The sequence below is a fragment of the Triticum urartu genome, chromosome 1 (assembly GCF_003073215.2).
Source record: "Triticum urartu cultivar G1812 chromosome 1, Tu2.1, whole genome shotgun sequence".
Classification (NCBI taxonomy): domain Eukaryota; kingdom Viridiplantae; phylum Streptophyta; class Magnoliopsida; order Poales; family Poaceae; genus Triticum; species Triticum urartu.
In genome coordinates, this window is record NC_053022.1 from 570,520,335 (window position 1) to 570,542,668 (window position 22,334).

Consider the following 22,334-nt stretch of genomic DNA (forward strand, 5'->3'; position numbering starts at 1 on the left):
GTTTTAAGGCTCAATGACGAAACTTACGGTTTTTGCATCTAAAAATGCGAAGTTTCAACAAGTTTCAGATATATAACTCTAAACAATTTTTTCTCTCGGTCGTAGACACAAAATAATTGATTTTTATTTGGTTGCTAGTACTAAGTTTCAACATTAAAACTTTACTTGTTTTTTAAAATTCATCAAAATATATTCAAAATGGGTCTTCTTTGAAAGCGCTGGACACGAGAAACACAAATATGAAAACAGAATGCAATTTGGAATTTTTTGTTTAAAAGATATAGGACTTTAAAAATCTGAAGGCAAAATAAAAAGGCGGCACCAAGGACCTAAATGCCCCGCACCTGCGTGCCACAAATCTTTGTCCATTAGTATCGCCGGGGGGGGGGGGGGGGGGGGGGGGGGGGGGGAGGGGGTGTGGAGCGAGGTTCTACGGTTGAGGTTAGTATTCATTGGAGCTCCGGGTAAACATTGGCGTTTGATCCGATAGAAAAAGTCCCGATAATGCGGATGTGCCCACACTAAGGAGGGAGGCAAGCTTTGATCGAGAGAAGGTGAGGTGATAAGAGGAAGAGGAAGAAGAGCGAAAATAAAAGGACCGCTATGCTAGAAGTAAAAAACTGAAATGTTCATTGACTGAGAAAATAATTATAATCCATCGAGCCATGTTCGTTTCCTACCTACGCATTTAAAGTGTGAAGTGTCCTCCACCTCTAGAACTTTGAAAAATTTAGGGCATGTTTTTTTCTCAAAAATGAGTATAAAACCACCGACATATGCATTATTGTGATCCATACAACCATTGTTAATAATTGTTAAGCAGAGTACAGAAAAAGAATAACCATGGTAGAAGTCAACTTCTTCCACAACAACGCCTTCAGAAAGGGTACACGATCTCATGCCCGTCGTCACCATGTCCGATTGATGGTCATGACAAGAATTTTCATCCTGGTTGACGACATCAACAACTGAATGCTAGTACATCACCAAGGTCACAACACCTTCAATAATGTAACGACATAAGATCTTTGCTGCTAACTTCATCAATAAAGGCATGAATAAGGTTTTCATCCTCGGCAAGTAGTGTTTCAAAAACCACCTTGAAAATGGATATGCCGATAATCATCTGAGTCAGCTCCACACTAGGACATGGAGGTGTTAGCGAATGGGTGGGACGTCATCCCCCCATAGGCAGCTTCCATGGCAGTCGGGGGCCGCCCATGCCACAATACAGAGCTGGACGCTGTCAATCAACGCCAGCATGAGCTAACCTGCCCACCTTCTTCCGGGTGAGGAGAAGCGGATGCCGCCAAACTTCAAGTTGATGAGGGGGTGTGCCCCTTCCCCATTCGTGATAGATATAGGCACTGCCGCCATGAACCTTCCCGTCCGCAGGCCGTCTACCATGCATCAGACGACAAACATCAGTCATCGGCTGCCCTACAACCAACCTGAATCCAGCACTCCATGCTTCCTCCAATCTAGGAAGTTGTTGGCCTCCAAAGTATAGAGGTTCGTACCAAAGCAATGGTTGTCCTCAAGTGGATGACTTTAAAATATATTGAACCCGTAGGAATATTTGTACTATGATCAATGACCCGCACTTGCACACACAAATACAATACTTGCCACAGTCCCTAACAAAACCAGTGAGATTTTTAATCTCACTATCCTTGCTAGTTATAAAGATTAATGCAACTTCTGCTTGAATGTGTATTTTTGTAACAAAATTATTCAAAGTTCAGATTGTAATTGAAAATAAAAAAGCATTGATTCATGTCGAAGGAAATATGGATGAATGGACCCGGACTCATAGTTTCGCTACTGACATCTCTCAATAAAAATAATATGACATGCTAAACAAATTAAAGTTGCATGTCGATTAAATTGCAGTTTTTATAATTATGATCATACATGGCACAATCACAAAGTATACTCAAATAGAGTATTGCATTAAGTATGATGCCATGATGTAGATAGTATATTGTCTTCACCCTGCACTTAAAGTACAACTATGCAACTATCTTTTATCCTTAGTGGAAACAAGACAATAGAAGCCTTTTCCACTTTCTGTCACTGTGGTGGATTACTTCAAGATTGAACCCAACTAATATATACAAGTCCCTCTCAAAAATTATTCATCTTAACATAGCCATGTGTAAGATTAATGTATAGATCAAAGAGCATATATATCTATAAATCATGCAACGAAGAACTCATATGAATCCATTAATAAAACTTATATAAATCTGATCATAAAGTGATAATTCATCACACTCTGGCAAACACACCATCAAGATAACATCAGATTGATCACAGTTATGTAGGTGAGATCATGTTATCATTGTATTGAAGAACAAGGAAAAGATTGGCATCTACCTACTGCTATGGGCCCATAGTCTCAAGAAAACAACTCACGCATGGACATGGTGATAGCAAGGATGACGTAGATTGTCGTCTGGATGAATTCCCCCTCTTGCAGTGTACTGGAAAAGGTCTCCAGATTGAATCACGGTGGAACAGTGAGATGCGGCGGCAGAAAAAAATCCTTGATAAATATGATGAAGGGTTTCAAGAGTATATAAAGTCAGGGGTGCCTAGAGGCGGCCGATGGGGTGTCTATGGGGCCCACACGGCCTAGCTCATGGCCCTGGCAACGACCTAGGGGCACGTAGGGCCCATGGGCACTGCCTTCCTGAAACCTTCTAGACTTGAAACTTCACATTGTATTTTTTTCCCGATTTTTTCGTCTTCAAAACATTTTTAAAAGAAGTTTAAAAAACAACAGAAAACAAAAAACGAAACTGGGCAATGAATTAATAGGCTAATGCCGAAAATAATAAAACTATATGCCAAACTATGCAAAAATGATATAATTATTTCATGAAACAAACTAAAAATATAGATACATCTAGGACGTATCACTCCACCACCCTTCAGTCAAAATTGTTCTCCTTTCGTCAAATCGGCGTTCTGCCATCCTGTGCGGATGGACTAGAGAGATGAGTTGTTGCATGGGGTATGTGATGGATTTTGGTTGGTCAAACGGATGTCCGGACTCCCGTAAATGTCCCCGTAACTTTGTGTCCGGCCCGTGGGATTTTGGACGCGGATGTATGCATGGCAACCACGTTGGATGACAAAAAACGATCCACACGCCACGAGCCAAATGGTTAAGGGACGATTTGATGTACGATTCCCTTGGCTATCCCTAGCGCTAGCCATGCCGAGTTCATTCACCACACAAATCGGGCGCGGACCAAACTAAAGCCAACACCGAGGCCGCCAACGAAAAAGGCAGAGCACGAAAGGGGAAAAGCACAGGACACTGTAGCTTTGCGTGTGACGAAATGGATGGGGGACGATGCCACCGAGTCGATAGAAATGGGCTAGGCTATCGTGGTCGCTCCACAACAGCATATGCACCCTTTTGGATTTGTGCTACGCAGCAGTACCCTATCGGCCTAGCTAGCTAGTTGCTGGTACAATGAACTATCGAGTTCACGAGTTGAAACAAGAGAGAGGGGGGAGGGCGACTAGACCCCTGACCACGTACGTGCGTGCACGGCCCATCGGTCTCCAACGGGCAAGCGCCGCTCACGCGGCCGGGATGAGATACGGCGGCAGAGACCGGCCCGTGAAATGCGATGGTGTGACGCCGCTGCTGTTCATGCAGATATGCTGAGATCGACGGCATGGTAGGCCAGACAGCTATCATGGACTATACAGCTCATGCATGCATGCATGCGATCGATCGGGCACGTAGATACCGCTAAGCTAGTTTCCTCATCATGCATGCAGATATGCAGGCGAGACAGCATGGTAGGCCACTCATGATATATCATACACTAATTAGAGCATCTACGGGACTCCGTAAATCCGACCCCTCAATCGTGCGCGGATATGTATGGACGTGTTCGCGGGCACTGATCGTTCACGCCTTAAATAATGCATTTAACATCCGGATACCTCAAATCCATATTATTACATGCAACGTAAAGCGATTTTTAAGCGGAGCTCGTCCGGCTCCGCTGTGCCAATGTCCGACGGCCGGTTGTGTTGGTCCGGTCGCCGGTAAGGTAGAGTAGAGCATGGACACGAGCCGGCTCACGAGACTACCTACTCTTCCTCGTCAAAGCCAACAGAGGGGTTACGCGTCCGCCATCGCGTTCAGACGCTAAACTGACCGCACCACCTCCGGTGAGGCAGCGACGTTCATTTGGGCGAATGCATTGGATTCCCGACGGAATGAGTCTGAGCGCTGCCGACGTCATCACCCTAGCAGCTCGGGGTCGACGGATCTGAAGGTGAAAGATTCGGATCCGCTGCCCGCCATGCCGGAGGCGGCTGGAGATCACCGGACGGGATTTGGGCAGCGAAGGGAAGTGGAGTGAAGAATGAGGAGGAATATATATGGGGCCGGGTGGGCCATCTTGGGCCGGAGACGATTTGGCGGACGCGCCCGGCGCCCCATATCCACCTCCTATTTAGGCTGGATGTGTCGGGTGCCGGTCAGCCCGGATGTTTGAGCCTTATTTGAGGTGTCTGTTTGGGTCGTATTTTTCTGACCGATCAATGACCGAGCGGTATGAGACTTTCGAGCGTTCTGCTGCAGATGCTTTTTAAGTCAGATAAAACCCGCTCGACAGATCTGTGGATGCCGAAGCCATCGCCCTAGTTAGTAGTAGCGTCTTTTGTGATTTGTCCGTGTGCTTGGACTTCGTGTTTTAGCTCTTCGTTAAAACTACTTTAAGTACCTGTTGCTAGCCTTGTTGTGCCTTTGAACTTGGTTTGTATGCTACAGGTCGTTTGTTGGATGATACATTGCCGTTTTGACTTTGTAAGAATAAAGTCAGGTATACTGCCTTTTCTCTAAAAAAAAGTCTTCTCATAGAGTTATATCGAGAAAAAAAGTTTGAGCACACGATCGACTGATAGCTATGTAGGTAGACACGTACATACATCTATGTGAAACTATGTGCAGAGAGTGATTATGTGCGAAAATTTAAAAAACCAAGAATTGTAAACATAGGATACATCATGTTGGTGTAACTTGTAGACCAGAATAACTTAGTGTGAAAAAACGAAGTTTTCAAGTTTGTAGCAGCAGTAACTTGCCGACCAGAATACACGTGAAGTTTGGTAAAATATAATTTTATTATTTACAAAGCAAAGAAAAACTCACCAACTGCCAGCTCAGAAAAGAAGCTCTCCAACTGCGAAGGCACCATATATACACATCAAGTTAGTGTAGTTTGTAGACCACAACAACTTAGTGTGAAAAAAGAAAGTTTTCAACTTGTAGCAGCAGTAACTTGTACACCAGAACTGACCGTTCGTCCCTAAACTTGATATGCGCGTGTTTCTACTTGTCCTCTACACTTACTCTCACAAAAGTTTTCAAATTTGTATGTGATTTTTTTTGCCAAGTTGCAAATATCGTGATTGTGTCATACCATGGTTATATTAAAAGCATCTGCAACAGATCCATGTCTCTAAAATATTTCTGGTTCAAGGGAAGTTGAGCCGTAAAAATTGCTCCAACCGATCTCGTAAACGCAATTTTTTTAATTTCGCAAAAAGGCAATTTTTTAAGGGTCCCTTTTAATCTGCCCAACTACCCCTCCATCTAAGAGAAAATGACCCTTCGCATAAAAGTACCACATCAACATGCCGTCATCAGAGTCCGCCACACCACCGCCAAAAAACTCTTTTAGGGAAATTTTTACGGGATCTGCTAAAGCACCACCCGTGTTGAAAGATCGTGGATGTCGCCTAGAAGGGGGGGGGGGTGAATAGGCGTTTTAAAATAATTACGGTTTAGGCTTGAACAAATGCGGAATAAACTTAGCGGTTAATTTGTCAAGCATAAAACCTAAAACAACTAGGCTCACCTATGTGCACCAACAACTTATGCTAAGCAAGATAAGAAACTATGTGATAGCAAGATATATGACAAGAAATAATATGGCTATCACAAAGTAAAGTGCATAAGTAAAGGGCTCGGGTAAGAGATAACCGAGGCACGCGGAGACGATGATGTATCCCGAAGTTCACACCCTTGCGGATGCTAATCTCCGTTTGGAGCGGTGTGGAGGCACAATGCTCCCCAAGAAGCCACTAGGGCCACCGTAATCTTCTCACGTCCTCGCACAATGCAAGATGCCGTGATTCCACTAAGGGACCCTTGAGGGCAGTCACCGAACCCGTACAAATGGCAACCCTTGGGGGCGGTCACCGAACCCGTACACTTTGGCAACCCTTGGGGGCGGTCACCGTTACCCGTCAAATTGTTCGGGGCGATCTCCACAACCTAATTGGAGACCCCGACGCTTGTCCGGAGCTTTACACCACAATGATTGAGTTCCGAACAACACCAACCGTCTAGGGCGCCAAGGCACCCAAGAGGAACAAGCTCTAGGGTGACCAAACACCCAAGAGTAATAAGCTTCTCAAACTTCACTTCCACGTATCACCGTGGAGAACTCAAACCGATGCACCAAATGCAATGGCAAGGGCACACGGAGTGCCCAAGTCCTTCTCTCTCAAATCCCACTGGAGCAACTAATGATAGGGAGGAAAATGAGAGGAAGAACAAGAAGGAGAACACCAAGAACTCCAAGATCTAGATCCAAGGGGTTCCCCTCACATAGAGGAGAAAGTGATTGGTGGAAACGTGGATCTAGATCTCCTCTCTCTTTTCCCTCAAAAACTAGCAAGAATCCATGGAGGGATTGAGAGTTAGCAAGCTCGAAGAAGGTCAACAATGGGAGAAGAACACGAGCTCAAGAGATAAGGTTGAATGGGAAAGAAGACCCCCTTTTATAGGAGCTCCCGAATCCAACCGTTATGTGCTCAGTCCGCGCACGAGCGGTACTACCGCCCGGGAGGTAGAACACGAAGAGCGGAGCGAAACAGAGTGCGTGGCGGAGCCGTATGAGCGGCACTACCGCTGGAGCCAGCGGTACTACCGCTTGTGGCGATAAGCGGTACTGCCGCTCCGACCCGGCGGTACTACCGCTGGGACCGCGCACAACGCCTACCATGAGCACAGGGAGAAGGAACAGAGAGGAGGGCCATTGAGCGGCACTAGGGGTGGTGGTAGCCGCGGTACTACTGCACATGAGCGGTACTACCGCTCCTACTGCCGTTGAACCCGACACGAGAAAACCACGTCTCGAGTCGAGGCGGTACCAGCGCGGAACCGGAGCCGTACTACCGCTTATGGCCATGGGCGGTACTACCGCTGTCGCTGTGGGACAGCGGTACTACCGCTTGTGGCGATAAGCGGTACTGCCGCTCTGGCCCAGCGGTACTACCGCTGGCGCCATCCTTAAGCCACTTCCACGAAAGCAAGTAAACTCCACGAAAAACCAGAACTGCCATAACTTCTGCATATGAGCTCCGAATTGAGCAAACTCAAGCTTGTTGGAAAAAAGACGACGAGTAGCATCAAAACAGCGACTGGTTATAGTTAGAAGAGGCAGGGGAGGTAAGCCAACAAATAGAGGAGAGAAACCTCCAACCGAGAAGAATCGGCAAAAACCTCCAACATCGAAAACATCATAGAAGATGCGAGTGGACTCCGTTTTCGATGAACTCGAGCTTGTAACCAAGATGATCATAAGCTCCAAAACTCACAAAGAGAAGCAAACAAGAACCAAGAAAGATGATGCAAGGATGCAATGGTTTGAGCTCTCTACGAATGATACGATCAAGCTACTCATCAAGAGCCCCCCTTGATAGTACGGCAATCGATCCAATAACCCGGTCTCCCAACTACCATCATGAGACCGGTAAAATAGAAAACCTACCAAGGGAAAACCTTTGCCTTGCACATGGTCCACTTGAGCTAGATGATGACGATCTTGACTCCCTCAAGTTGGACCACCTTTCTTGATTGCGTTGACTCGATGAAGACTAGATGATTGCTCCCCCATAGTCCACTATGGGTGAGCCACTCTTCGGCACATCTTCACAAGTCCATTGTCACCACAATGGACGGCAAGCTTCAAGCACTTGATCTCTTCGCGATGATCCACTTGAACTTGCACACGGCAATCTTGATGACGATCACCACTTGATGTCATCCTCTTCATGGGTTGAGTGATATCTTCCCCTTGACACAAGCCCATGAACACGTACCTAACCCCACGTAGAACTCTCACATAGACCATGGGTTAATACACAAAGCACAATGGACAATGCTTACCAAACCATGGGATCACTTGATCCCTCTCGGTACATCTTCTACGCTTTGTGAGTTGATCAACCTGATTCACTCTTGACTTAGTCTTGATCAATCTTGAATCTTTACATCTCTCTTCATTTGGATGATGTCTTAAAGGTAAACATGAATGATCACACAATCTTCTTCTTCAAGACATGCTCGCAATAAGCTCAACTCTCACATGACCAAGCTTTGGATAATTCCTTAATAGCACCTTGGTCAACCCATAAACTCCTTGAAACTAACACATGGACTCCAAGAAAAGCCTATGGACAAAACCTTCAAATATAACTCAAGGCAATCATTAGTCCATAGAGATTATCATCAATTACCAAAACCAAACATGGGGGCACCGCATGTTCTTTCACGTGTGAACCTCCCTAAATTATATCATTATATGGACACCCGTTTCCAACTGATGAGTGGCTAATATATAAGTGTTTGAGGTAAGCCCCTGTGTCATGGCTCGGCTCTCGAACCATACGGCTCTTCCTAAGAAAGCCCCCCCCCCCCCCCCCAAAAAAAAATTCTTCAAAAAAACCTTTGGCCTCCTATTCAAAGGGGCTATTAGAGAAGCAACTTTGTTCCTTGATTTCTTTGTTTTGGACTTTCGAAGGGCTTCATTTCTGATACCTAGTTTCTTAGTTACGATCAGGGTCGGGCCGGCAAAATTCGAGGCCCTGTGCCAAACTTTAAAATTGGGCCCATCTAACTGAAAAAAAACATGTAAAAAGGCTGAAAAATTTTGAACTGTAAATATTGTATATGCCAAACTCAACAATGGGGCCTATCCACAACTCCTTCATGGATTGGGTTAAATCCTCCAGTCTTTGTTTTTTCTTGCCCTTTTAGTAATCAGATTCATAATTTTGAAGATGACTTGGATCTTTTTTTTGTGACATGACGTTGACTTCGATCTTGAAACACTAGACTTCTAAAGCAATTGATGCAAATGTATACAAAGATTAAAAGAACAAAACAAGCAACATCAAGCAACAATTTCGCAGGAAACAAAATTGCTAGGTGGACCACGGATTGTGGTACTCATGCAGGATCACGGTCCTTGGGGCTTGGGCGATGGTTGATGGATGTCGACATTGAATGGTCGAGGATTGTGTCTGGTAGGCTTTGGATTGTTCGATCAGATCACCGTATTTTTGCCTGGAGCCTGGACGAGAAAAGAGGAACGGACTATGTGTGAACTTCATATGAAGATGAACGGACATGGCGCTGGAGTATTCTTCAATTCGTCCATTAGTCCAAGGCAGGAAAAACACATCCACGCGCTGGCTGCTGCATGCGGGCCTCGTCGCGCGCACGACACAAATGGGACTGGTGCGGGCTGGAGCCTGCAGGCCTCTTCAGGCGATGGGATAAACATGCCTCTAGCCTACGGGGTGGTCGTGCTGTGCTAGGCAATTCGGGTCCCCTAGAAATTGGGGGCCATGTGCCATCGGCACAGGCTACACACGCATGGGCCCCGGCCTGGTTATGATCACACTTTCGATGACTTCTTCCTTGGTGTAGTAGAACCACTATTAGGGGAAGTTTTTTATGGGAACTATTGGAGTTGCTCTTATATCGCAGTTCATCGACGGGACTCGGTGGGTTCTGGTACATTCTTGGCATTCGAAGCATGCCCTATTTGGCCGACATTCGAATTACGATCCTCAATGAAATTGAGATACGTACATGTTGAGCATGTTGGTTTGGGTTGTGTTTTCTACCGATTCGGTACTCGTTCTTGGGCTCTTAGCAGGAATTTTATATATGCTCATCGTGGATCTCTATTTATAATGAATCAACACAAATCATGGTTTCTACTCGATGAAGGGCTTAATTAAAAAAATGAGGGTTTTATGTATTTGTTCATATGATCACTATTGGAATCAAGGAAGATTCCTAGTCCCAGAGGTTTGGCAAGTGCTTTTTATTGGGAGCTCAGCAATGCCAGCCGTTTGCCGAGAACCGATCTAAATGAACTTGGTAATGGCAAGCAACTCAGCAAATAAAGAAGTTTGCCCAGTGTCGATAAAACAACTCGGTGATCAAACGAAGCTCGACAACGTCTTCACCGGGTTGGCTTTGCCAAGTACGAAGCTTGGCAAAGATAAGATTCGGTGAGCACATGTGCCACGTGTCATGCCCGTGCTCGTCGAAGTTCTGCTGAGTTTCAACAAGGATGAACTTGGCGAAAAGTTTGCAACGTGTCGAGTTTCTACTCATCAGTCAGTTTTAATAAAAGGGAACTGTACAAACATGTATGCCACGCTTCGAGCTCCTCTCTCGGCGGACTGCCGAGTTTCAAAATCGGCAAAAAACTTTTGGCCATGTGGCACGGTCATTAACGACCTTTTCGTGTAACGTGTTAGTTTGCCGAGTTCTTGTGTTTTGAAACTTGGCAACAACAATTTTAAATGCTTGTCGAGTGCCTGATAATTAGAATTTGGCAAAGTTAATGATTGTTGATGTGTGTTCGGCTGACTCCTGTTTGCCTAGAACAGAACTCGCCAAACACAATGCCGAGTTTTTTCTGGAACTCGACAGTTGCACTGATTCCAGTGCTGAGTTTTGGTCAACCAGTCATGTAGATGTGGTACACATGGTATACGTTTTATGTTAGTGTTTCTGTTTGTGCTATTGTTGTAACCGAAGAAGCACGTGTGCGAACCTCGTATAACTACACTTGTCGGTGAAGTTTACAAGCAGAATGTGCGTATGCACCTTAGATTGGATGAATAACTTTTGGATTCTTCGTGTCTTCACGAAAGGAGAGATCTCATTTCAATGGCCAACATCTCGAGGATATACATAAAAGATAATTATGATATATCATTTGTGTATTTCTCAACATTGGCGGTCACCATGTTTCTTTGGAACTTTTAAGATCTCGTATTGATGCCCGATACCCATATATATATATCCCTGAGACATTGACGGTAAAAATGCTAGACGTATGGACAATTACAGGATTTTACAGGCTCTCCTCATCTAATGACCAATCATAAACCTGTCCCCCTCCCCCCCCCCCCCCCCCCCTCCTGATTTTTAGAGGGTGGGCCGGCTCCCTTCTCTATTAACCAATCACAAGCTGATAAATTAATCATCTTTGTAAAATCTTGTAACTTATTTGTACGTGTAACATTACTGCATTGACGGTCACTTCATATCCACGGGAGAAGAGATCTTGTATCAATGTCAAATATCACTGAGATATAAACATAATTAGATAATCATGATATGTATGCATGATATCCCTGATTTTTAAGATCTCGTATTAATGCCCAATATCAGGAGCTACGGAAAGGAGATATATAGTCATATTAATCGATGAAATCTCCTGTAGCCCGAAGAGAGTGAGATGAACCGCTCCCTCCACACTTGGCATGCACTGGCCCAGACCGGGAGCACGTGTATGGCTGGAACACAAAACAATTAGTAGGGGGAATAGTAACAAAACAAATGGTCACCGCCTCTTACGAAAGAAGAGATCTTATATTAATGCACAATATTCATGAGATATACTTTCTTCGGTTCTTTTTACTCTGCAGTCAAATTTCATAAAGTTTGACCCTATTTATATGAGAAAATACCAACATCTACCATGTTAAAGTTATACAATATGAAAATTTAAGTCATGACACATCTACTGATATTGATTTTATATTGTGAATGTTGGTATTTTTTCCTATATAGTTGGTCAAATTTTACGAGGCTTGACTTTAGACAAATCTTATATCCGAACTAAAAAGGACCGGTGGGGGTACTCTATTAATCGAAGAAATCCCCCGCAACCCCACGAGAGTGGGATGAGCCGTTCCCTCCACACTTGGCTTGCGTTGGCCCCACATCGAGAGCACGTGTATGGCCGCGAAACAAAACAAATGGTAGGGGGGACAGTAACTGCTTCTCCTAAAGAAGAATCCCTTGTATTAATGCGCAATATTAAGGAGATATCTATACTTGAGTTGTAGAGTTAAAAATATTTTCATTTCTTGGCTGGTAATGCTCTAGCCTAGCACTTGCTTCATGCATCGTGTCTAAATTTCATTTAAATTTGATATGGGGAATGATCAAACCCTAGCACCACACTAATTGAACTAGGTCAAGTTTAAAATAGTTTCAATGAACCCAATATGCCCTTCAAAATTGTTCATGATTTCTAGCATAAGGTGAAAACCTCTACCAAAAAATTGTGCACATTTTTCTGGGACATGGATGGGCTTTGAATTAACCCAACAAGTATTTGAATTGGAGCAGTTAAGTGCTATATGTAGTTTTACTGCTCCAATAATTTTGAAAAATCGAGTTATGCTCCATTAATTGATGAAGTGTCCGGCAGTAAGTGAGACAACCTGCCCGCTCCACCCGCACTTATCACCATACAGGAAACACATGTGACGGCTGAAATACAGAAAAGAAGAGACAGGAAGATATATATTTTTTGAGTGTATCTCCAGGATATTGACGGTCGCCGCTGCTTCTCCTTGGTAAAAAAGATCTCATATTGATGTGCAATATTCAAGAGATATATGAAAAAGGTATACTTTATTAATGGATGAGATCTCCAGCCGTCCATTGGGAGTGAGCGAGATGATTTGCTCCACCCACGCTTGTCATCACACCGGAAACGCATGTGACACTTAAAATTTGGAAGAGGAGAGGCAAGGAGTATATCTTTTTCAATATCTCCAGGGTATATAAAAGATGTACACCATTAATGAATATATACGACCAAGATATACTCCATCCATTGAAGATATACACAACATTAATCGAAGATATACGAAGAAAGATATACTGCATTAATCTTTGAAATCTTAGGCGGCCCAGCCGGGAGCGAGACGAGCCCGCTGCACGCACGCACACTTGGCACGCACCGCCCCGTGACGAGCACATGTGCGCGGCCGCGGCACAGAAACAAGTGGGGGAGGAAACATAAGAAGAAAAAGAGGAGAGAGGTGGTGGTGACGGCGAGGGAACCGCAGTCCAACCCCTTTATACATAGAAGATATACTCCATCGATCGAAGATATATCGTTTATGTATATATCTCCAGGATACATAAAAGATATAGATAGAAGATATACTCCATCAATTGAAGATATATCTTTTATGTATATATCTTGAGGATATATAAAAAATATACATAGAAGATATACTTCATCAATCAAAAATATACACAACATTAATCGAAGAAATCCCCCGCAACCCCACCACAGTGGAATGAGCCGCCCCCTCCCAACTTGACATGTGTTGGCCCCACAGCGAGAGCACTTGTATTGCTGCTAAACAGAACAATTGGTATGGGGACAGTAACAACCTCTCCTGGAAGAAAAATCTTGTATTAATGCGCAATATTCAGGAGATATACAAAAAAGATATGCTCCATTAATGGATAAAATCTCGCGCAGTCCATCGAGAGCCAGTGAGACAACCCGCCCGCTCCACCCGGACGTGCATATATATGTGAGGCGTTGGCCAACCCTAGCCGATACAAACAGATCACATCTGCTCCACGCGCACCGCCCCTGTCATTCCCTTTGCTGCTGCTACCGCCGCCGACTCCATTCTGTTCACCGCGTACACGGTTGACGGGAGGACACGCCTCAGAAACCCCGCCTCTCCGTATCCTGTACGGGAGAGGGGCGATTAGGCTTTTAGGGATCGATTACGCGACTGCTCGCCTCCGATCGACTACTTCCTCTACATCTGCGTCGTCTTCATCATCACCATGTCCAGCGACGCCGAACGTGCCGCCGGCGAGAAGCTTGAAGCCGAGAAGAAGGCCACCGAGGATGCCGCCGCCTCTGCCGGGGCTACTAGAGGGTATAACTCGTTTGTCCTGTTTCTATTGATTTCTGTTTTAATCATGCTAGCGTTACACGCAGATGCATGATCGAATAACATCATGTGTTTGTTTCTGTCGGTGCCATGCTAGTAATTTTTCATGGACTAATTTAGTTGAAAAACTGCCCTATTTGCTCGGCAAAGACAGGGAGTGTATATCTTGCTCGTGTAGATATACATGAACAAGATATGCTCCATCAATCGAAGATATACACAATATTAATCGAAGATATGTATATATATGAAGAAAGATACATATTGCATTAATCGGTGAAATTTTTTTTTGAATGTTGATAGTCGGCCTACCAAATTCATTGATCAGAGGAAAAAACGAGCTACAAGGAAGCCCAGCGGGCAAAGCACCTGAGGGAGATGCAAAAGGGGAAAAGAAAAAAGGCGAAGCCCGGAGCAAGGCTAGCCCGCTGCACGCACACTTGTCACGCACCACCCCCGGCTCCAAGCACACGTGTCCGGCCGCTGCACAGAAACAAACGGCGGAGGAAACACAAGGGACAAAGACGAGAGAGGTGGTGGTGACGGCGAGGCCGACGGAGGCCGGAGGGAGGCGCCTACAAAAAGGGCACGCCCGTCGGGGCAACGCACCACCACCACCCCTCTCTCGCTTCAGTTCAGGTCGTATGCCTGCAGCCGCGGCCCGCCTGTTCCCCTTGGACTAATCAATCCAGTGATCCCCGCCCGCGGTTGTGGTCCGTCCGTCCGTCGGGCCTGCCTTCGGTTGGTTGGTTGGTCCGGGCGCCGGTCCCTCCCTCCCCCGCCCCTCCTCCTCCTCCTCCTCGTCGTCGTCGCCTAGTGGAGGTGGAGCCAGTCAGCCACCTGCTCCTCCCTCGTCGCCTTCCTCCCCTCCCCTCCCCTTCCCCCAGAAGACCCGAGCCCGGCCGCCGGCGGCGCCAGAGGTCGCTTTCCCCCCGCGCCCCACCCCACGGATCACCACCACCGGTCAGTCACTCCCCCTCCCCCTCTCCTCCCCTCCCTGCTCTCGGCTCCAGTTTGGATTTTGATTGGGGGCCGCTCCGCTCTGTTCCACGAGCCGGAGGGGCTCTGCTCTGCTCTTCTTGTTTCTGCCGGCCTGCCTCTGTTCTCTTGTCTTTCGCCGGCCGGCCGGGGATATACTGCTCCGTAAAGTCGCCCCAATTTGATTTTGTTCCGCCCGGCCCGGGGTAAAATACTGCTTCATTGATACGCCCACCTCCAAGAATATACTTCTTCTGCTCCTAAAATGGGCTAGATTTTGGCTTTGATTTGATTTTCTTGGGACGAATTCGTCAAGCTTTCCGAAACCAATCTCCTCGTCTTCGTCTTGAACGCCGAAACAGAGGATTCTTGGAGCAACAACACCAGGAATCGTTCGTGCCGCGCCTTGTCTTTCCGTCCTTCTAGAAGCTCCACCAGAAAATTCATCCCCGGGTCAACGAGCCACCAGAACCTCACAGTCCCAGCGTCCACTGTCGAATGTCGCTCCGATTCGCGCTCCCACCATCCCCATGGACGGAGCACACACGGCATGCTACGGCACTGCTACCAGTACTACCATATTCCCTCCTCTCCTCTGCTGCTCCCGTTCTTCCAGGCGGCGGCGGCAGCTTTGGATCAGTTTCCACGGCCACCCACCCACCCACCCACCTCCACCGGCCCGTTCCTGCTCCGGCGAGCTCGTCGACACCTGGAGCAAACACATTCTTATCCCGGGCATCATCTGGCCATGTTTGCGCAGTTCGTGCGTCGATTTGCTTCCCTTTTCGGGGCTGTTACTAGGTCAGTTAGTCAGGTCGCGTCGCATTTACTTCCCTCTTTCGCCGCTCGCCCATTCCTGTCCAGTCCGCTTCGCCCATGTCTCTCTTCCTTTCTTTCTTTGTTCTTCGCTGGCGAGCTCTGTTTTTCTCTGTCGGTCGGCGCCGAGGTCCATCCCTACCTGAAGAGAATCGATAGGCATTTCTTTTTTGTTTCGTAGGATTCCACTGTATGTATGGATGTATGGATGCATGGATGATTCGTCGAATATTTCACCAAAAAAGAAACGTTTCTATATGAATGCTAGCACTATTGTCTAGAGACGTGCGTAGAACAATTGCTCTAGGGATGGACACTACTATTACTTTCCTATTCTGTCCACTCACCGGTGCTAGAACGGTAGGCACACTGCTTTTACCACACACACAAAAAAAGAATCATACTGTGTATATCTGGGAGGGTTCTGCTTCTTCTTCGCTTGTCAAATTGTCAATGGCGTTGTGGCTGTTTCTTTTCTCTTAGTAGTTTGTATCGCCAGATGCTGCTTCCTGAATCAGCCAGCGTGGAGGATTTTATATTTTCCTCTGTTATGAAATAGCCATGAAAAGTTCCTGCAAAAATGCCGATGACGGTGTGCTGTTTCTTTCTCTTATTGATTACTGAAGGGGACGGTTTCCAAGATTATCCGGGAGGGCATTTAGTTCCTAGCACAATGCCAGTGAAGCGGAGTTAAGCTAGGCAACCTGCTTGGCTGGCGTGGCGTCTTATGTCAGTATATGCTTTAGCTTTGCTACATAGATTGTCTTTATGTTGCAATCCTTGGGTTTGTTAGTGGTATCTCTGCTGCAAAAGGCGAGCATCGATGCCCCTCCCTTTGCTCGGATTCTGATCTGCTATTTCATTTCATTAGTAAACGCTGCGTCGGAAAGTAAAATCTCAGGCTTGTCGATGTTTCCACACATGGCATGCAAAGTGGCCATGGTTGCTAGTCAGCTTTCTTTGGTAGGTATACTGTGGGGAATACTGGTGTTCTGGTTTATCTCGGTCTCCCCGGCCGACCACTTTTCGTATCCGCCATTCGTGCGTGCAATCTTGTGGTGTTCGTTGGAAGAAGATTACTGCGTTTTAGTCGGATATTCACATTCTGTCGGTGATAAAGTTTGAAGTTCTTCAAGAATGTCTTAACATTCTGATGCCTCTCTCTTTAGACTGCACTGTCGGTTCTTGGTTTCCAGCTCAGTCAGTGGTTACAGACTGCAAAATCTTTTGACGCCGTTCTCTTTGAATTCACTGCCACTTAATTTGAATTTGCAATGCAGCAATGCCTTCAGCTCTTCTCCTATAACTGGCCTCACAGATTTGCTTGCTCACTCACACACATTTCCTCTGTTTTATCCTTCAGAACAGGTGATAGAGCCAGGATTCTGCCAGCACAAATGACGATCTGTAGCTGCGAGGAGACCATCAATGAGTTCGAGATGTTGACGCGCGATGCTGGGCGCGTGCAGCAGGATACGCTGAAAAGGATCCTTGAGGCGAATGCCGATGCTGAATACCTGAGGCAGTTTGGCCTCGACGGGAGGACTGATGCCCAGAGCTACAAATCTTGCATCCCGCTGTGCGTGCACAGCGACGTTGAGCCTTTCATCCAGAGGGTTGTTGATGGTGATAGCGCACCAGTGCTCACCGGGAAGCCCATCACCTCCCTCTCCCTCAGGTACTCATTGCCTTCGAATGTAGTTGTCTTGCTGTTCTGTGGAAGTAGATGTTTATAACCTGTTTGTTGTTGTTTTATGCAGTTCTGGTACGACGCAGGGGAAGCCTAAGTTCCTGCCATTTAATGATGAATTGCTTGAGAACACACTTCAAATATTCCGTACTTCATACGCATTCAGAAACCGGTAAGGATCTCCATTTTGTTACCATGCTCAAGTACAACTGCTGCTTTTGCTTCATAAACTTGTGTTGTTTATACATTACTTTAACTCGTGTGATTAGAATGTAGTAGCTTGGGTTCTTAATTTCTTCAATGCATCACAAAGTTTTGGAATGATATTATTTTTTGCCATTACAGTGAATACCCTATCGGCGAAGGAAAGGCCTTGCAATTTGTTTATGGTAGCAAGCAATCCTTGACGCCTGGTGGCATCCTTGCTACAACTGCAACAACAAACCTGTACCGGAGTCAGCGCTACAAGGAAGGGATGAAGGATATCCAGTCTCAGGGCTGCAGCCCCGACGAAGTCATCTTTGGCCCTGACTTCAACCAATCCTTGTACTGTCACTTGCTCTGTGGGTTGATATATTCGGACGAGGTCCATTTTGTGTTCTCGACGTTTGCTCACAGCCTAGTGCATGCATTTCAAACATTGGAGGAGATCTGGGAAGACCTCTGTGCTGATATAAGAGACGGTGTTCTTTCAGAAAGAATCACAGTACCATCAATTCGCGAGGCTATTTCAAAGATTCTGAAGCCCAACCCCGAGCTTGCTGACTCGATCCACAACAAGTGTGCGGGCTTGAGCAACTGGTATGGTGTGATCCCGGCACTGTGGCCCAAGGCGAAGTACGTGTATGGCATCATGACAGGGTCCATGGAGCCGTATCTGAAGAAGCTGCGGCATTATGCTGGGCATTTGCCGCTGATCGGTGCTGACTACGGCGCGTCCGAAGGATGGGTTGGCTCTAACATTGACCCCACGGTACCGCCTGAGCAGGTGACGTATGCTGTTCTGCCGCAGACTGGTTATTTTGAGTTCATTCCTTTGGAGAAGCCAACAGGGGAGGAGACGGAGAACAGTGCAGCTATTCATTACATCGAGTCCGAGCCGGTTGGCTTAACTGAAGTTGAGGTTGGCAAAATCTATGAAGTTGTGCTCACTACCTTTGCAGGTACATTCCTTCTCTTGGCTATTTGTTCGGAAACTTATATTAATGTTCTGGATTTTCATCATGTGTTCTCCTTTTGCGCTTGTCACCTGAGTCAGATATCTTATCTTCTAACGATTATTAGAAGCACCTAATCTAGTGGTTCTTGTGGTGCCTAGTTTTCAGTGTAAATCCAGACTTGTTAGCCATGTCCCTACAAATTTCAAACACAGTTGCTCTGTATGCATCAAGGTTGTGTATTAAGCACGTGGGCAAGTAACTATCACAAACGTTTCTTGTCCACTCATTGCTGCATTCATTAGGGGTAGCATCAAACAGCATAAGCCAGCCAGTGCGTCCTAATCTTGGTCTATATCAGCTTTATACCAGACTCAACAATCACATCGCGTCATTAATTAATTCAGCTAGTACATATCTGTCAAGAGCAACTTTGGACATTCCTTGCTCAGGAAATAGTGAAGTTTAGGTGTAAAATTTTGATCCTTTTCTCTTACAGCAGATGATTTAATTGTTGCAGAAAGCAAACCATGATCTCTGAGTACTATTTAGTCTATTTACAGTCCCTTCTCTGCTCTGTTGCTGTAGGCCTATATCGCTACAGACTAGGAGACGTGGTGAAGATAGCGCGCTTCCACAACTCGACGCCGGAGCTCCAGTTCATCTGCCGCAGGAGCCTGGTGCTGAGCATCAACATCGACAAGAACACCGAGAAGGACCTGCAGCTGGCCGTCGAGGAGGCGGCGAAGCTTCTGGAAGGGGAGAAGCTGGAGATCGTGGACTTCACGAGCTACGTGGAGAAGTCGAGCGACCCGGGGCGGTACGTGATCTTCTGGGAGCTGAGCTCTGAGGCCACAGACGATGTTCTGAGCGGGTGCGCCAACGCGCTGGACCTGGCATTCCTCGACGCGGGCTACATGGGGTCGAGGAAGATCAAGACCATTGGCCCGCTCGAGCTCCGGGTCCTGAGGAAGGGCACATTCAGGGAGATCCTACTCCATTTCCTGACCCTAGGAGGCGCGGTGAGCCAGTTCAAGACGCCCCGGTTCGTGAGCCCGGGCAACGGCAAGGTGCTGCAGATCCTGAACCGGAACGTGACCAAGAGCTACTTCAGCACCGCGTATGGGCTATGACAGAAGCAAGAATAATTGCCTGCTGCTAGATTTAGCAGGGGCGTGTAATTACCTTTCTTTTTCTTTTTTTGCTGGTACCTTTTAGTAGTCTCCTCAAGAAGGAACCGTTTGTTTTAGTCTGTTGGAATAATGTTTTCTTCTTTCTTTCTTATATGATCAATCTGGTGCTGGGGCTAGAATCCTTGTAAATTGTCAGTCTGCATGCAGTTGTAGCGAAATGTATGAAATGAGGAGAAAGAAAGAAAGAAAGAAAGAAAGAAAGCTAGTGTTAATTTGCATGACTTGTAATGCTGTGAACAGAAGTGCGTACACACCCAAAGTGAATCCAGAAATAATATGTTTCCAGATCTGGTCATATACTGTTTGTGAACATCCTCCTGAAACACTCAGTCTAGTTCTTCTCTTGTCTGCCCCAGACATGTAATCCTACAGGAACCATCTCATTCAACATTGAACTGTACAAGAGGGCTAACCTGGAGAAACCATTTCATTCATCATTGAGTTCTACTAGAGAGCTACCGCGCGCTTCGCCGTGCCATTATTCATTCATGAGACCAACTCTTTTTTCTCTAGCAGTCGGTTGTTTCATTTTGGTTTTATCTATGTTGGCTTGGATTTTAATTATGTTATGCTGGTGTTTCTTTCATTCGTATATCGCGTTGGGCTGCTGTTGGAAACTGTATTTATTCTAAGAGAAGAGTGGAGCTGTTCGATGCGTGGTTGTGGTGTTCTTACATGTTTCGGCCTCGGTGTCAGCCGATGATGGTTAGTAAGCCCCCTTGGGAGCTCTTATTCCACGCTCAAACCATAAAATTGTTGCTATAACACTCGCATGGCCCGGCTATCGTATTCGCAATATTCCCTGCTCGCTCAGTTCGGCTTGCTCCTCTGCTCGCTTGACTAGATCAAAGAAATCCGGCTATCGTATGTTTTATTTGAAAAAGTTCATTAAATAAAGAGATGTTCATGGAATTTAAAAAAATCTTGGATTTTAAGAAATATTGCGAATTTTAAAAATGAATTTTAATAAATTCCAGGAATTATTTTTTTGTAAATTTCAAACAATGTTCATGAATTTGAAAAAAGTTGACAGATTTAAAAATATTTACACACTATAAAAGTGCACATGAATTTTCTAAATATTCATGAACTAAAAAGTGTCCATGAATTTAAAATTGTTTGAGGATTTTAAAGAATATTCATGTTTTTTAAATGTAAAAAGGTAAAATAAAAAGAGAAGGAAAAAACGCACATAAGAAGATAAAAGCAAAAAAGCAAATAAAAACTATTGAAAATAGTAGAAAAAGACCGAAAATCAAGAAAAACAAAAAAAAAAAAAGGAAATACCTTGTCAAAACCGACCGGCCCATCTATACCAATATAAAAAGACCCAAAGGGGCAGATCCAACTGATCTCGGCCATCGAACTAAGTCAATCCAACGACCTATACTGCTCCAATGGCGAGCGTTAAACGTGTTTAACGTGCAATTAATATCATACCAAATATTGCACCAATCACATGATTAACACACAAATAATTGCATTCCTAATATCTACGTGTAATTAATATATTACCTAAATATTAACGTGCGTTGCACATGCGCCTCTACTAGTTACAGCTAGATGTACATTATTTTTAACCAATGGTACACATCCTCACAGACGGGTCCATATAAACCCTTACACCTTGATGGACGAGGAGGCTCAAAATCTATGAAGCTTATTCATGAATTAAGTGTGAAAAAAATAAAAAATAAATATAAAGAGAAGAAAAAACAGAAAATAAAAAATATTAAAATATTAAAAGCTGTAAAAATGGAAAAAGGAAGATTTTTGACCCGAAACTATAGGAATTTCTTTTGATATTTTTTTAAAATTCAAATAAATGTGTTATGTGCAAAAAGAAGGGAAGGGAAATAAATATACAACAATAGGCCCGACTAAATGTCTAGGCGAATCGACCAGCATGAGGACAAAAAAGGAAGATAGAAAATCAGACAATACATTCTCAAAATAAAAAAAACCTGTATGTTCCATTATGGTTAGGCGTGCGTTACTCCGAACTAGCGACACATACACTTATATGGGGGGTCCATAACAACCCCTACGACGCACCATGATGCTCAAAATATAGAGAGCTTAGTATCTTAGAAGATCTGGACTTTGTATCCAAATTTATATGTAGAAGTGGTTTGAGCTAAACAGTAAAATAAGCCATGCCACACGGAGCACTTGGTCTCAGGCTTAGGATCATCTAAAGATGGTTGCGATGTTGCTCATAGAAAAAGATAGAAACACCAGCACTGATTGAAAAATGGACAAGGATTCAGGACAAACTAAATAATCTGTGAGTGACCTATACATATGGCAATAGGAAATAAAGGTGGTGAATCATCTTCCTTACTTGCCTATCAACGGTAGCACACACACACTAGATGATCCTTGGGCCGTCATGTTGACCTCCCCCGGTCTCCTCCTCTTACAAGC

General features: G+C 45.2%; 1 protein-coding gene across 2 annotated transcripts; it reads left to right on the forward strand.

The window, feature by feature from the left end:
* The first annotated feature begins 14,642 nt into the window (after positions 1–14,642).
* On the forward strand, positions 14,643–20,125 carry LOC125531522 (jasmonoyl--L-amino acid synthetase GH3.5). Of its 2 annotated transcripts, none has more exons than XM_048695907.1 (5): positions 14,643–15,036; positions 17,236–17,545; positions 17,628–17,729; positions 17,903–18,720; positions 19,303–20,125. In XM_048695907.1, the coding sequence occupies exons 2-5, from the start codon at positions 17,265–17,267 to the stop codon at positions 19,845–19,847; spliced, it is 1,746 nt and encodes a 581-aa protein (XP_048551864.1). In that variant the 5' UTR covers positions 14,643–15,036; positions 17,236–17,264; the 3' UTR covers positions 19,848–20,125. The 2 variants fall into 2 exon arrangements, with proteins under 2 accessions (XP_048551864.1, XP_048551858.1); XM_048695901.1 differs by having other exon boundaries at positions 14,645–15,036; positions 17,231–17,545.
* The last annotated feature ends 2,209 nt before the right edge of the window (positions 20,126–22,334 follow it).

Coding starts and splice junctions, on each gene's coding strand:
- LOC125531522 (XM_048695907.1), top strand. CDS start 17,265: ATGACGATCTGTAGCTGCGAGGAGACCATCAATGAGTTCGAGATGTTG. Junction 17,730..17,902: donor TCATACGCATTCAGAAACCG/GTAAGGATCTCC, acceptor TTGCCATTACAG/TGAATACCCTATCGGCGAAG. Junction 18,721..19,302: donor TGTGCTCACTACCTTTGCAG/GTACATTCCTTC, acceptor CTGTTGCTGTAG/GCCTATATCGCTACAGACTA.